The 16,788-nt window shown below is 33.7% G+C and overlaps 1 protein-coding gene across 1 annotated transcript in view; it reads left to right on the top strand.

The window, feature by feature from the left end:
• The window catches only part of Balat (Beta-alanine transporter), a 260,779-nt gene that overhangs the window by 142,002 nt on the left and 101,989 nt on the right, over positions 1-16,788 (top strand). The window contains exon 2 of the mRNA XM_074143662.1: positions 5,758-5,923. Within this exon, the coding sequence (XP_073999763.1) occupies positions 5,758-5,923 (166 nt within the window). The remainder of the gene's footprint in view (positions 1-5,757; positions 5,924-16,788) is intronic.

The raw sequence follows: 16,788 nt of genomic DNA on the forward strand, positions 1-16,788 counted from the left end.
TAAATGTACTTGTGACACTCATATTGCAATAACTCAATTAGTGGTAATTAGTTTATAAATTAGAATAGATTTTGTATACCTGTGTAGTGGTGCCTCACACTAGAAAGAACGATAGTTAATTCAAAAAAGGAAACAGGAAATTAAAGTAGAGAGGACAACCGCTTACGTCTTCTGGTTTCAGAAAAACATGTAATATTCCCTTTGATTTAACTGATTAAATTAATAATGTAATTATACCAAATTACTTTCTTTCTTGGGACTGAGAAGGGCCGGAAGTCAAGATTAATCTCACTTCCTGGTCTTTTAACACCCTCCCAGAGATTTTCTAAATTTGGCTCCCCAAATTTTAAAGTTGGGATTATTCTAAAAAAGTTAACCGACCAACAATGATTTCCTCTCATGGTATCTAGCAATATCCAAGGAATCCGTGAGCCAACATTGAGCTAACTACTCTCTAGAGCCAGGTACTCCCTTCCCAAGGGATTATTCTATTCTTCTCCATTACCCAGTTATCTGGGCACCCTTTTTGGGGAAGTTAATTGCGTTCCCGATGCCAGAAAAGGCTTCTTCTTCGAGGGAGCAGTTGTTGCCTCGGAGGCTTCTTCCGTCCAAATCGCATAACATTTGCAGTCTGAGATATCTCTCTTTTTTTTTCTTTCTCGCGAACATCCTCCCAAGATGTTCAGTGAATATCTCCCTTTATTCACCTTCCAGCATGATGAAGAGAGGTGCGATAAAAGATTTCCTCGGTCAAGGCTGTGGGATGAATTCTAATGACATCTCTATTAAATTCTTCCTAGAAGATTCTTGGGAGCACCTCAAAACGTATATTTTGCAAATATTCAAAGCTCAATATTAGAAATTTTACTGTATATGGAATTGATGAAGTAGGAAATAAGTTAATAAATTTTAAAGATGTTCTAAGGTCAAAGTGTGAAGGGTGAAGAAATACTTCTAAAGATTTTAAAAATTAAATTTCACCCTTTTTTCCTTATGTCTAACGCAGTCTGTCACATCTTTTTTTAACTACCAACTAGCACTGCTTTGCTCGTAGGCAGATCTCTATTATTAGTATTTAGTTAGGGTAACTGAAGTTAATACACCTGTCCGTGCTGCGCTCGGTAAGCGGACCATTACAGAGGCTGTAAGAAAGGTGTACATTGTTGTGCTGGTGTCATCTAGCGAACTGAATTTGCGTGAAACATCAAGAGGCCGACAGTGTTTGGACGGAGCAAGGGGAACTAGTCCGGTCTTCCATTAGTAGATAATGGACCAAACTGGGGTGGCGGTAGGGTAGCTAAATTTAAGTCCTGAAAGAGAATTAGGGACTAAAAGAAAAAAAAAAAAGGCGAACTAACTCGCATGAACAGTTAGGGGAGTTGAAAAACAGCACTCCCTGGGAAAATGGAAAAACTGGGCAAAGGCTGAGGGGAGCGGTAACTAAGTTAAACTGGGAGATTATTATAAAAGCTTCTATAATTTTCTTTTCTCGCTTATCCTCTACCAATAACTTTGAATATTAGTTAAGCCCAGTGCTTAGAGACGAGGACCGCAAAGCTAAGATGTATTATAGAACTAGGGTTCGATTCTCGGTCTAGACTTTGGACTTTAATTAAAGCGCTAATTGAGCAAATTTATGTAAAATGTTTTAGCTTACTGCCACCGTCCACGCCATCTGATCGGTTGTTGGAAGTGAAGTGTTTCTTTACTCTTCACTTTGATTAGTTTTCTTTTAATCAACAACTAAAAATTGAAAAGTTTTAATTTCTCTTACCCTTCTTAAGAGGAATGCTACCATCATGCAGATTTTAGATTTTATTTTTCGCCGAAAATATATTTGTTGCAGTCCATTCAATAAGAAAAATATTGTTTTTTTTTTTTTAAATATCTGTATTTGGTCAAATTTGATACTTGGTGACACCATTGAATTTTCTCTAACCATATAACCTTATAAGGTCTTCAAGTGTAAGTATCTCTATGTTAAATTTTCGTTTTCGAGTCGGGTTTTCTATTTAAATTTTCGAAATGTACATTTTGAGGAACCGGTGGTATACCTTTTGTTACTTATCTTTAGCGTTAGTCAACTTCTACTTTAAACTCTTTTTTTGCAATGTTTTTTTAATGTATTTAAAAAAAAAGACTACTTACACTTCACACTCATACATTTAGTGTATTTATTACTTTTGCTTGCAACATTTTTTCCTTTAAACTGCATTTATGCGGTACTTTAGTGAGAAGTAAAGTTATGCGGTTTATTTTGTTTTCCAAAGACTGTTAATTGTATGGTACTTATTTATTCGTAGGGTTCCAAAGACTATTAATTGTATGGTACTTATTTATTCGTAGGGTTCCAAAGACTGTTAATTGTATGGTACTTATTTATTCGTAGGGTTCCAAAGACTGTTAATTGTATGGTACTTATTTATTCGTAGGGTTCCAAAGACTGTTAATTGTATGGTACTTATTTATTCGTAGGGTTCCAAAGACTGTTAATCGTACGGTTCTTAACAAAATAACATTTATAAATAAAAATGTGTAACTGGAATTCCTAACGGGATTGACGGTCCAGCAAGAGACTTTTTAAAATTTCCAATATCGGTCTGCAGTAGAGAGTAGTCTAGAGGATTCATATGAACTTAGATTGTACACTATTTTAATTGCATATTTTTCTTGAAAACTAAATTTGAATAAATTAATTAAAAAATTTAAAATTAATCAAGACGAATAAAATATTAGTGTGTACCTACTACGTAGTACTTTAATATAAAACTATTCAGTTATAAACAAAATAATAGTATTGTATAAAATATGCATTTATTTATTTGTTATAAAACAATTTCTACATAGGCTGATATTGCCTTATTAGGCCAAATCGTTCAGTAAAACGAGGTAATTATTGTTCAAATTCACAAACAAAAAATAAATGAATTTTATTTTTAGCTTAACTCAAAGCTCAGCGAGCTTAAATTGGAGTAAATTTATGCATAGATATACTACCATTGATTCGTACATTTACGAGTATATACTGTTTTGCATAAATACATATATGTATAAATACAAATGTTTGTGTTCCCAAGAAGACGGGTAGAATATTGAAAGAGAATATGAGAGAATCTATTTTTTAAGTTACTTTATAAAATAAACTTTTTAAATAAAGCATTCATTTATGCGCGAAAGCTTTTTTTATTATTATTTGTGAATGAGAAATTTTTATTTTCTCTTATAACAAGAGAAAGTGTTGCGATAATACAGATTTTCTATTTTTAAGTTTTCATCAGAAATTACCGTGTTGAGATTTCCTTACTAAGGAAAAATTTTGTTTACGAGTTGATGAGTATTGTGTGATGTATCCACCGTAACTAAAAGAAAAAGAATGGTCGGAATACAATACCTAAGAAAAATATAAAAATCGAAGAAAATCTTTCTATGACTGCATTGCTGAATAAATAAATAGAAATAGAAATAGTTTTAGTTGAAATAAATAGTAAATAATAATAATTACCTTGCTAGAACAGGAAGTTTTAACTGTGATGGAAATAAGGCAGTAATTCCTGTGATGGTAATAAGGCAGTAATTCCTGTAGATATTATATAAATAAAGGAATATGTTCGGAAGTTAACTATACCCGCAGGACGTTAATTGAATTAAAATTATTTGCTCTGCCTTTTAAATAGTATTTGTGTTGAAATGCCACATACTCATACACAAAGTGTGCATCTGCGATGATCTCTGTAAATAAAGCACCACCACAATATAGCCTTGCATGCGGTAATACAAATCCCAGAGAAGTTTTCTCAGACAAAGGCTTTGTTCGCTTTGATTTCCAGCAGTTGGTTAATCAAATTATTATTCACGATAATTTTAATTATTCAATATCATTTTATGTGTTATGCTACAGAATTATTAACTACTTCTTGCTAATTATTTTACCGCTTGTTGCTTGGTCCTTTGGTTAAATAAGTATTTCTCAAATCTTATCTTTGTTTGATAGGTACCTCTTTGGTCGATGTATAGACTAAAATCTCCAGTGAAAACATGTTGTTGTGATGCAATTATTATGTACGGCCGTTTTCAGATTTGGTACAGTCTTCTACATTTTTTGGCTCCATTTGGTGATGTTGGAGAGTTACAAGGAAGAGGCCCAGATGGATGTAGACTATTCACCCGGCATTTGGCGTAGCAGATGATGTGGGTTCTGCTAGAACCCTGATTGTTCTCTTTGTGCCGCTAGAAGAATAGTGGTTTTGATGAAAAACGGGATCAACGTCAGAGAAGACTCAGATAGGCTTCTGAGTTTAATGCAGATTCTGCAGGTCCAAGGACCGTCTCGATCCCCAGACTACGCCTAAAGAAGAAGAAGAAGAAGAAGGAGACTTACCTCGGATTTGACTTTATTGTCACTCTTTGCAAGGCTTACCTGCACACCTACTTCAATAGCTCATTCATTTGCAACACATGAAAACTTTTGCCATAAAATAACGCATCACCAAGGCAAACTTCCAACATCAATAACCCACACCCAGCCACTAACCCTCAAAAGATAAATTGCTGTTCTAACAGAGGCCTGTACAACCCAAGAGAGCGATGACTTACTCTTCCAAATTCCTCGCTAACAAGAACTAATAATTTCATTAATTAAATGGTGTTAAACTTTGATGATGGATCTGTGTTTGATCCCAACTTTTCTCATTTGCATATTGATGAATTCTTTTTCCCAACTTCACATTTACATGATTATTCATATGAATAACTATAAATAAGTTTCCCATTACAAGGTTTACCTCTCAGAACAGATAATTAAAAAAAAAAAAATCTAACTTTATAAAATTATAAACTATTATAAAATTGTAATTAAACATTTTCTTCGCAATGAATGAACCTGAAACTGAAGGAACGGCTGATAATGTGACATCCACTTCAAGCAACACGGCAGGAAATAGCTTGTCTCTACTCTGAACTTCCACCTTAATATCGTAAGAGGAACAAGGGTTAGTATTAGGTGTGATTAGAGGAGTCTTGTGATGTCGTCAGGCGTTCTGAGACATAACTGAGACAAGGCTATCCGAGTCCCAGGGGCTTGTTTTATATTTTTGTATTATTATCTTTGTACACATTATAGTCCTTTTTGTAATGAAAATTTCTGTGTATAATTTTGTTTTTATTGAATTTGTTGGTTGCTTATAAAATGTTTCTTTAATACATATAAAAGTTTATTATTAGCATTAGCCTAAAAAGCACTTAGAGATGTTCATTGCCTAGTCGAATAATATCTATTTACGACAAAGAACCAGTAGCTGGATGTTCCTAATGCTGGATATATCACCAGGATAATACTGCTTCACTCAAGTTTTCAACTCCAATTCAAGTTAAAGTTAAATCTCCCATTAAAGCAGAGTGTGCATCCCAACTTGCTTATATTGAACCCAGATATGGTTTGTTTCTGGCAAAGTTATACCAGAGAGAGAATCTTAAATTCACTTCTTCCTTCCACATTTTCAATTCTATCACTTCCGTCTTTCATCATTAATTCATTTCTTTTATATGTTTTGAAAAGCTCTGCAAGAGAACTTTTTGCCGCAACCAGTTACCTGACTTCCTCTTTCTAGAGTACAGTTTTGATACCTTCTAGTCTTGCACACTTACTTGCACACCACTTGCCTAGGGAATTATTATTCTGCAATTTTAATATTACTTTTCTATTTCTTGTTCTTCACAAATGGTTTCTAATTGTTTTCTCTCTTCTGTTTTAAATTGCAGTTTACCAACAGATGACAACAGTCGTTGTTTGATGTACGAAAGAAACTACACAGAACTGGTTCTAACACAAAACTACACCATCCCAGCTCCAGGAACTAGACTGGTTCCTTGTTTACATGGATGGGAATTTGATTATACAAAATATGCCACCACTGTGGTCACTGAGGTAAGTCTCTTTATTAATCCTGGGTTTTCCCTTCGTTATTATTTTAAGACAATGTTCGTTGTTGCAAAATAATGGAACGATTTGTGCGATGGCGAAATTTAGATTATTAGACTTTATAAGGGACCTTACCTCTGTAGTTCAGGTAATTTGTAGAGAAAAGAAGAAACGATTTTTAGTTTGAAATGTTGTTGTTGTTCGTTATTAAATGAGAAAAATTGATATTATTTGAATTTTGCATTAATTCAGGTATGAATTATAGATTGTTCTTTAATATTGAAATTACTAAACGAACTAAATGAATAAAAATAATGATGAAGGAAATGAAATAAAGCCCTAAAGCATTTCCTTAGCAAGAAGCGGATAGGTTGCTAAAGCTATTAGATTGCTTCTATTCTTACAATCCCTCTCTTACTGGCAAACTTTTAACGAAGCTGTGAATTTTCTTAAAAGAAAGCGTTTTCCTTCCTCTCACATTCAATCTATTTCTCACTTACCCTTTTTTTTTCTCACTGTCGTCAGTAAAACTTCAAGATGGCGTCATCTTCTTCTCTTCAGTATGTTTACTTCGTGTACTTCATATGACGGACGATAGGTAGCTATGACTACTCTACATACTCGTAAAGCTATTTGATAAAGCAACTTCAATACCATTCTTCCTCTGTGTTCGAAGCATATCTCTTCCGCCGGACCGTCTCGTTACTCATTCTCTCACACTACTTTGCCACTTCTGTTTTTCCATCCTTCTGACATGTCCAGTTCAGTTACTTTCTTATTATCTTTTCCCATCCTCTCCTCAGTTACCTACCCCATTCTCACCTCGTTATTTCTCATCCTGTCCATCCTTGTATTATTTAATTTTTTTTTTTTTTTCAAGAAATTCAACTCATTGCCAACACTTTAATTTCTTTTTTTGCAATCTATGTGTCTCTGTCCGGTTTTTTTTAGGAGCGTCCAAGAGAATTGGTTTTTATAATTGTATAGAATATAAGTTTCTTATCCCTTCGAGAAAGCGACTGCTCCAAAAGATCGCGTTTAACTGTGGTCACTCTTCTCCAACTCTTCCTCTAGATTACTACATTACTAAATATTATGTTTAATCACAATTTATACTCTGCCACATGTGATGAAACGGATGGTTCTGTCGGCAACCCTTGAACAAAGGAAGACGCCGTAAAAATAGAAAAAAAGTCAGCTAAAAAGGCCTTTAAAACAAGTAAAGATCTTTACGTCATTTAAAAAGTTCATTTAAAAAAGTCTAATGACTTTTAGAGCGTTAAAAACGTGCATACATTCAACTCTCAGAGAGCTAAGCTTCAATTCTATCTTAGATGAATGAATATTTTGAGACTTAAAACAAAATCTAATGAACCAGCTAAACGGACTAACCACAGAACTCTTTTGAGAGTATTATTAAGACAAAAAAAATGAAGTCTCCAGTAAAGAAAAGCTGGATAAATTATCAAAAGAATTTTGTGGAGTTTAAATCATATTCAATGGATTTTGGATTTCCACACACGTTATCCAAGCAAACGGCTAGCGGTTATGTATCTTTTGATTTAATGGGCGTAACTCTTCATTAAAAAAGGTTGAATATACTACCTTTTAAGAAAAAAAAATTCTTAAGATTTTATTTCTGGTGCAACGTGTGAAGAAAATTGTTTTATTATTTTGGAAAACCTGTTTATAGATTTGGATCGCGACTGTCGTGTTTTGTAGTGGCTCCAGTCGAAATTTCCATTTTTATAAATATGCTGACCACAGATACACAAAATTGAAACTTGAAAGTAGAAATCGAAGGAAGAGAAAGAAAATGCAATTTCCAAAAACTCTTCAAATTCTCGCAAAAATCGAACTGATTTACAATGAAAGTTGGGAAAAGTAAAGAAAATTGGGAAATACTTACATCGATTAAAGAAACGTTCTAAAGTAGTACTGGAGAAGTTGTAAGAATGGGCGTAAAATAACGTATTTGATTCTTGCTGCCGCTCTTAAAAGTGTACTTTTAATTATAAGTAAACAAAATGAAGTCAAAGAGCTTGTTGAATATTGGTGACGAGAGGCTGTTTATAGATCAAAAGCATTCATGTATTCAATGAAAAGTCACTGTCGTACAGATATTAGTTTATGAAGAGAAATTAGGTAATACAGAAGAATGGTAATTAATGAAATATTATGAAATCAATTACAGTCGAGCCTCTCACTAGCGGCCACCTCCATTTACGGGCATTTTTGGATTTCCCCGTTTTACCCCTATACACTTTCTATATAAAAGAACTTCCCGTCTAACGGACACTCTACTCTACGTGGACATTGATTTTGGGGAACGGATGATATGTTTCACCTCCCACAAACGACCACCTTATTATTATCAGTTCATTTGACGCGGTTATAAAAATAATTATCCCCTCTCAAGTTTTTCTTTTTCTCTGGTTTTTCCTAAAGTTACCTATATAAGCTCATACATCTTGTACCATTTTAATCATTTTTCAATATTAATTTGGACGAACAATATTATTTTTTCCGATATGTCTCTCAAACGAAAGTGATTAACTCTAGAAGAGAAAAATAAATGTGTTGGAAGATTTTGCAAAAACCAAATCGGATAATTAAGAAAAATTTGATCATATCATGTAGCTAAATATTTGAGCAATTATGTACATTTTTAAATCTATTAATAATAAACAATTTTAAATAGATGTTTGGAAAAAACCCATATTTTTCCATTAAGAAACTTGCCTACCTCCTTCTAACGACCATCTCCAAACAGCGGCCACTTTGCTTTCCTCTGCCGTGTCCGTTATTAAGATGTTCGACTATATTTAATTGTGGTGTCCGAGCAAAGTCTTCAATGTCAGTTTCTTTAATTGCTTCATCTTTTAGGTATTTATATCAAATCTAATTTTCAATATTAAGAGCCATTTAATTTCCTCACAAGACATCATCATCATATAGTAACTATAGAATTAAGTGACACATGTATTGTAATAACAAAACGCAGTGCATTAAAGGTTTAGCTCTTCTAAACGACAAATATGATGGGGAAATTCAGTTTTATAATACAGGATAAACAGAGTGTCTCATCAAGGTACAGCTGGTTCTTAAATAGGGCTAATAATCCACGACTAGGGAACACCTAAGTATTTTGCGTACCATAGAAGAATTACCTAAAAAATAAAATAATGATTGTAAAAAGAAGCTCTATTTAAGTTATTGTGTAAAGCGTGCATAATAAAAGCTTAACATTCTGAGTTTGAAGAATTTTAGAAGTGGGAATGTCGACTGCAGATGCTATTATTATTATTATTATTATTATTATTATTTTTAAGACCATTGCAGAAATAATGGCTTTGATGAGGCGAACATCATTACTAGTTTAAATCACCCTGAGAAGTACTCTCAGACGAAGCAAATAATCACTCTACTATTTCTTCCAGCCAAGAATCAAGATGGTAGATCGTGTACAGAAAATTATTATAACCAGCGTTTTGTTATTTTGGAAGAAGTTTTCTTGTTCAAGACTGCGGTAGAGTGAGGGGTAACAAGTTATTATTATGTGAGCATGTAACCGGAACTAGCGTTTTATCCAAGGTTTTATTGAAATTAAACAAGAAAACTGAAGCCGCCAGCCCGTTCTCTGCGGAGCACAATCTGCTCAGGCCTTACTTCCGGCACAAAACTGCCTTCTTTATTGAGTTGGTCTTAATTATAAAACTTGTTCAAGTTTTACAACCTTAATGAGATCTGTAAGTGTTGGCTCTGTGCTTGTTGAGTTTGAAGTTTTAGCTAACTCTTTTACGAAAGATTTTAAGGAAACATTCTCCTCTAAAGAATTCTATTACATTCTACTTTCTCTCACCCCAAACAATAAAGAGTATTGCGATCGTCACAATTATTCCACAAAGAATTTCCACAGAAAAGGCAAGTTTTGAGACAGTCTTTATAATTATTTTTCAAAAAACTAAATTAACAACTAAATTAAAAATTGTTAACTATCAGTTCTCAAAAACTAAATGTCCGGAGAAGCGTAAACTTGGTATCCAATTTTGATTCCGCAGCCGCTTCTTATATTTTTTATTCTCATTTCAGAGTTTAAACAAAAAAAATATATTATCAATCAAAATCAGTCAATTTTGAAAGAAGATAAGCTTAAAAAAAGACTACCCCACAGCCACAAAGCGTTATATTTCTAATAATAATAGAAGCTGAACTGAGTAATAAAAGCACTTCAGTTACAAACGTAATTTCAGTTAAACATTCATTGCGCTGAGGAAACAATCTAATTATTACCATTTGGCGATTTTTCGCATTGATATTTGTACAATTAACATCCTAAATCAGGTTTTTTTAAATTTAAATTGATTCAAAGAGCGTAAATATTTGAGGTTTTTGGCACCTGGAGCCTCTTTAGTGCACCGCCAGCCTCCGGAAGTGTAAGAAGAAAGAGAATGTCTGGCCTGTAGTGGGAGAGATAGAAAGAAAGATTCCTTTAGTATTCTTAGCTGCTGTGTTTGCGCGGCAAAAGTTCGGCGTTTTCAGCTTCATCTTGTAAGGATGAAATAGACGTAACCGAATTTTAGAATTTGTTCTTATAGCCTAGATTCAGAGGTATTTCAGTCAGTTTATGCATGGCCAATCAGTAGTGATTAGAATATACCTAATGTTGATTTTATTAGAAAACCTGTTACCTTTGAGTTTCTACTTCGAGATTCCAAAACATGAACAAGAAGTCCAAATTCGTTTTGGACAAACTGAAACGTTTTTCTGGCTGGCAGTGAGACTGTTAAACTTTTGCACTTTAAAATTTATTTTAATTTTTTTGTAATTCGAATTAGTATGAGAAGTCACCATCAAAACTAAGTTTGAGCTCCTTATGACTTTTCGTTCTTAAGCTATTCTCTTCGCACAACTAGTGAGAGATAGGGAAGAATTAACTTCACCATTTATATTCATGTATAAATTGATTATCTTTTTAACATCTAACACCAAGATATTTGAATCTTCTAAAAAGTTATAAAAGGCAATTTAATTCTAAGAAAAAGGAAATTATGCAGCACTTCCCTAGTGAAGCGGAGGAAATCCTGATTGAAATCATTATCCAGACAAAGAGTTTAAACCGGGAATAGAAAAAACAAAATCTTTGCCGATTGCCAAATCGTTAAACTGACTCTGTAATAATGCCCCGCAGCCACAGATGTGTTTAACGATCTACAGTTAAGAGTATGTAATGGTACTGGGTAGCAAGCAGTACGGTGAAGTGGTCGGTTTAGAATCTACCTAGTAATGTTAGTAAAAAGACTTTCGGCCCATTCTTATAGTCTAAAACGCTATTATTTCGTTTATTGATAAAATTTCAGTATCATTAAATTGTCTTTTTCTTATTTTGGTGATGCAAGATCTGATTGAAACTTTTCAGTGGAGTGGACTACCAAGAAATCGTGAGATTGTATCATTAAAATTTCAAGGCGCCACGGTAGCCGAGCGGTTAGAAGCGAGACCTGCGAAGCTAATATGTATTGTGGTACTGGGTTCGATTTAGGGTCTTAGGCCTTGGATTTTATTTAATGGTTAATAAAAGAAATTTACAGTAAAGTTTGTTTGCTAGTCGCCTCCGTCCACGACACCTAATTGGTAGTTGGACGTTAAGCCCTGCCTTAACCTGAGGTCATTAGCGCCCGGAGCTTTTTCCAGTGCACTGCCGGCCTCCGGACAATGTTCTCTCGTTACAGACAACACTGTCCATCACCGGACAGTGAGCTGTAAGAAGCTCCTAGGAAGAGAAAATCTAATTAAATAAGTTTAATAGACACTTGTAAAAATGAATAAAGCATAATGTAAGGAGGAAGCAGTTATGGGAAAGGCAACGAGGTAATTAGTAAGATCCAATTATATCTACTAACCTTCCAGGCGTGGCGGGCATATTTGATCAAAGGTTGAGGATATTTTTGGCCTGATTGGAAAGAAATTATGTTGGCCTTGGAGAGAAAACGTTTTTTTAAAATAAAGAAGCGAAATTCTTCTAAAAGTGAGCATTCTTCTCACAAATCTGTGTCACGAAAATTGCAAAGGTGACAGACACTACGAGTATCTGCTCCGAATCCGTTTCAAGCCACTGTCTGAAATATGGGAATAAAAGTTCGCATCTCAGCTTCATTAAGCAGCGCACTTTAGTCAAATTAAGTTCTCTATTCCAGAAAACTTATTCAGTTCAGTTTGGGAGGCGAACGATCTTCATAACAATTTTTTGTATTTTTTTTCTAATAGATATATTGGGATGAAATTATATTTTCCACATTCTTGCCTTGGGCATTTTTCTTCCATCAAATATTCCTGAGAGGATTTATATGAAACAAATCCGGAAATTCAAGAGGAGCAGGAAAAGATAGTTTGGTGAAGACGTCACGATGTCACGTACAGAAGCACGTCACGTTATACTCTTCAGCCTTGACTTCCTGTCTTTCTTTGTTTTCTTTTAATTTTATCTTTAATAAGATCTAAAAGAGGAAATCTTTAACTTCCATTTTCCATCTGTTGTGAGACATAATTCTGTTGGTGAAAGGATGTTATTTCGAATATTTAGAAATAGTGCTTTCAACGGAAATTACATTTGTGGTAAATTTATAGTGAAAGTAATTTACTTATTATTTTACGTTATTTCCATTATTTTAAATAAATGTTGCTTAACGCTTTCTGACCATTTTTTCATATCCTTTTTAGCATCCTTTTCCACAAAATCAGCCAAAGGAAGTGCCACTTTACAACAGTAACTTCCCGTGAAAATAAATCACATCAGAATGAAAATAAGTAATAAGTAAGGTATTACACACTCACGTGATTGTTTTGTGTTTCTACAATTGTCACGGATTTAACTTCGAACTATGAATTTTTACTAGCAATGTTGGTTCCCGAAATGTTCATATTTTTAAGCTTTCACTGAATCCGCGTGTTTGTAACTTTAGCACGAAGGTAAGAGTTTGCCTATGTTTTTCTTAACACAAATAATAGCACAACTAACTCCGTAAATTTTGGGAGCATTTTGAGTGTTTGACGTGACAATAAATGTTTTTATCCGTTTTGTAACGTATGTTTTTTTGCATCCCTGACCCATCATTTCATTTAATGATTTTGACTTCAACTAGGTTTCCGTTTCGCCCTACACTTGATAACTAAATGTTGCTTGTGTTGTAGATAGGGATACCCACAGAGACTCACTAATCCTTGCAGAAATGGCTAATCCATTTTCGAACGATATTTCGATACTAACTTTGCTGTTAAAAATCACCTAATTGAAAGTACCACCTGTACTGAATAATATTTTCTATTCTCGAAAACGGTAATAGGTAAACTAATGCCTAATATTTGAGGTGGGTTTGACGTCTAACTACTGATAAAGTGTTGTGGAGGAGACGAGTAGCAAACATACTTTACTTAATTTTCTCATATCTCTAATTAAAGAAGTTAAATCGTACTCAATTCCAGAATACATTTCAGCTTTACGGACATCTCCTTCAAAGCTCGACAACTGTGAGGCTTGCTATCCTCGAAAATGCTTCCAATGGTTTTCTTTAAACTATCATTCACATGAAAATGTGGTTAGGAGCGCAGTGCTGGATATCTTTGATTAAGTGGATGGTTGAGTTGGAAGTAATAAAGAGAGTATTTATGATTATACAGAGAATTTTAGATTGTAATTTTTTGAAATTATAAGGAAATCATGTGGTTGAACCTCTAGTTCGATAAGCACATCCTCTGAAGTTTAGAGAGAATCTGAATCTATTGTCAAAAAGTCTTTCAACAGGCGATAAGTTATGTTCAATTCAATTGTTTTTATTCGTTGTTTGGGATTCCAATTTAATCATTTATTTAGGAACTGCCCTAGGGACTGTTAGTGGATGAGATAGGAATTAAAAAATATCCAATTGATTCCCCAGGAAACTAACCTCGCATATCCTTAAACCGAAAACAAAAATTAAAAAAAAAAAACGACAGACCTTTGGAGGTTGGGAATAACGAGGATAGTTTGATCTCCCCATTTTAATTTGTGGATTGTTTTACTCGTAACTTTCCTGGACGACTGTAATTAATGGTTACTAGATATTGGCATACCCAAGCGCTTTCCTGGCAAAGTTGCCTAGGGACTGAAGTTTAAGTAATAAAAATGTTTTCGATGAACCCTACTACAATTACTTCTCATTAATGTGTTGAAGTTTAAGGTGAATATTATTTTATTTACATTCAGCCAAGGATTAATTAAAATCGACTTTTGTGAAATGGTTAATCGATAAAATAGCTACAGAAACTAATTGTACAAAATTTCAATTTCAATTTTATTTCACTTTTTCTACTCAAGTACTTTGAGTTATCACAAAATACGGTCATAAAAGTAAATACACCACAGGGAACGTAAATGTGTTAATTAGCATTATTTAAGCCAAAACAAAATTTGATTTGTCGATTGTATTTTAAAATTATTAAACAAATTTAATTTTCAGGGTGGGGTTAAAAAATACTATACTTTTTTTTTTAGTTCAAAGCGTCTTTAATTTTGTTACTTGCTTTTTCTTGTATGAATATTCCAAAGAACATTTTCTATTCCAGAAGAAAAACACAAATTTCTTCAGATTGGGAAATAGAAGATAGTTAGATATGAGAAGGTTCCAAAACTGGGGAATAGTTTGAACTTCCGAAACGCACACTTTTCCCTATGCCAAAATGTCTTTGAGGGCAGCCGCATTGTCCTGTTTAAGAATGGCAGATGAAGGCAAACTTCGCCAGTTATGATGCAGTGCCACCGTCTTCCAGTTGTTCAGGTGTTAAATCGAGGATTCAATCACATCCTCTGTAAAAAAAAAAAAAAAAAAAAAAAAATCCTACGCCAAAAGCAGTTGAATTCTTTTTAAAACGACCTACATTTGTTTTTCAAGCATTTAATAAATTCTGCACCTATTTTGTCTTAAGTTTCTAATTTATATAAAATTTACCGATAAAAAATTCAAGTTACGAAAGAGGAATATAGTGATCTAAAGAGGATTTGTACTTTCAAGAATAAGATGGTGTCTCTTCTTTTTCTTTTTGCTAATCTTTAAAAGAAAACAACCAGTTTCTTCATAAAGTATGGTCATTTCGTTAAAAAGGACAAAAATATTTAGCTTAGTAACAGTCTTAATGTACAGTTGTATTATTTATGTTACTCCGTTATCATTATTAATAAGCTCTTTTCTCTGTCCCACGCACTCTTCCACTTTCCTGCAGCTCTTAGAGATGCCACTTCCAGCCCTTAAGATTATTCTCAGTGTCAGTTAGATAAACATTACACTGTAAAATTTAAAACTTGGTATAAATTATTCTTACGTAATTATTTAAAAATTGCATTTCAATTTGGTGCCCGTAAATTAAGCTGGTTTATCAGCAGTAGAATAATTATTACTGTGTCCTGGTAACTGGCACAATTGTGTCCTAATATGGAAACAATATCCCATTATGTTTCCTAGTTTGCTACCTTCTGACTATGGTTCTAGAATGCATAGATATTTAATAGTACGGGTTGCATTTACATGCCAAACAAAAGGAATGTATTTTAACACAACTATTTATTGAAATAGGTTATAGGAGCGTTTAATTCTGGAGTAAGTTATTTAATTTTGGAAATAAAGTTATTTTATTATTTATCTAGTTATTTTGTTATTTGTCTTTTGATGATTGATGGATCACTGCCGCCCTAGGTAATTAATCAAAATTGTAATTAGCGAGTGTAGTATATAGTTGAGCACAATTTAGTAAATATGAAATATTTAATAATGATAAAAAATGGAGCTGAGTTCTATCTGTGGACTTTTTCTTCATAAAAACGTACCAATTTGCGTACAAATTGGAAGTGAAATGTTTTTTAGCATTTCTGTTTGGAATTATTGAATCATGTTTCATTTTGTTGATACTCTGAGTGGCTTAACGTCTTGATATTTATTTCTGAAGATTCTTCAGTGAACTGGGTAAGGTTTTGTCTTTAATGGAATGTTTTAATGAGAGATACGATTCCAGATTATGTTAAAGATATGTACTTAGAGACTAAGAACACTAATTGAATACCATCCTAATTATACTTTTATTGTAATAACAATTACTGAACTTAACTAGGTTGAACTTATAACTTAGGTTTGTAGGGTTTAAGGCATTATGAAGCTGATAACTGACTATGAATTAACAAGAGCGTTTAATTCTGGAGCATCTCATTGAACACTGACTCCCAAAGGTAGACTTGTAGCGCGTAAAACCGGTGGCTTTTGAAAGGGAGCTTTTATGTGTTATAATTAGAAGAAGCTGTCAGTCGTCCTCTGTATAAAATAATCTCCACTAGAGGGTGTAAGCTCTCCGATTGAGCAACATCAATTTGATGGTTGATTTTGGCATTCGGACTGCCATCTTGTTGGGTTTCCACCTCTTCCAGTTCCCACTTGCTTTTCCTTTCCCTAGTTCTCCTCCATGACCAGTCATCCGCATAGAAAGAGTTTTTTGTTTCTCTGGCAACATGACAGAAGTTCTTTACAAAGTCACCTCCTTTTCCTTTCGCCTCGTTTCTTTAATCATTCAATTTCACTCTGCTTCTATGTTAGCAATATCCAGCAATGTTGGTGTTAGGATCGTTGCTTACAAATCTATTAGGACAAAAAATTTCCTTTGCTAATCTTTAAACTTAATGCTGGATAAATACGTTCGTTGAAAGCTGTAGAGTAAACTTAGAGCCGGCCATGCATCAGATGTTCTGATTTCTAAGTTGGCTAGCTACTGTCTTCACGCAGTTCTAGACGCAATAATTCTTTTTTTTTGTTTGCCTGTGATCATGAAGAAGAAGGAGAATTAATCTTCTTCTT

The sequence above is a fragment of the Rhodnius prolixus genome, unplaced genomic scaffold (assembly GCF_049639745.1).
Source record: "Rhodnius prolixus isolate KJV_2025 unplaced genomic scaffold, Rpr scaffold_1, whole genome shotgun sequence".
NCBI classification, from domain to species: domain Eukaryota; kingdom Metazoa; phylum Arthropoda; class Insecta; order Hemiptera; family Reduviidae; genus Rhodnius; species Rhodnius prolixus.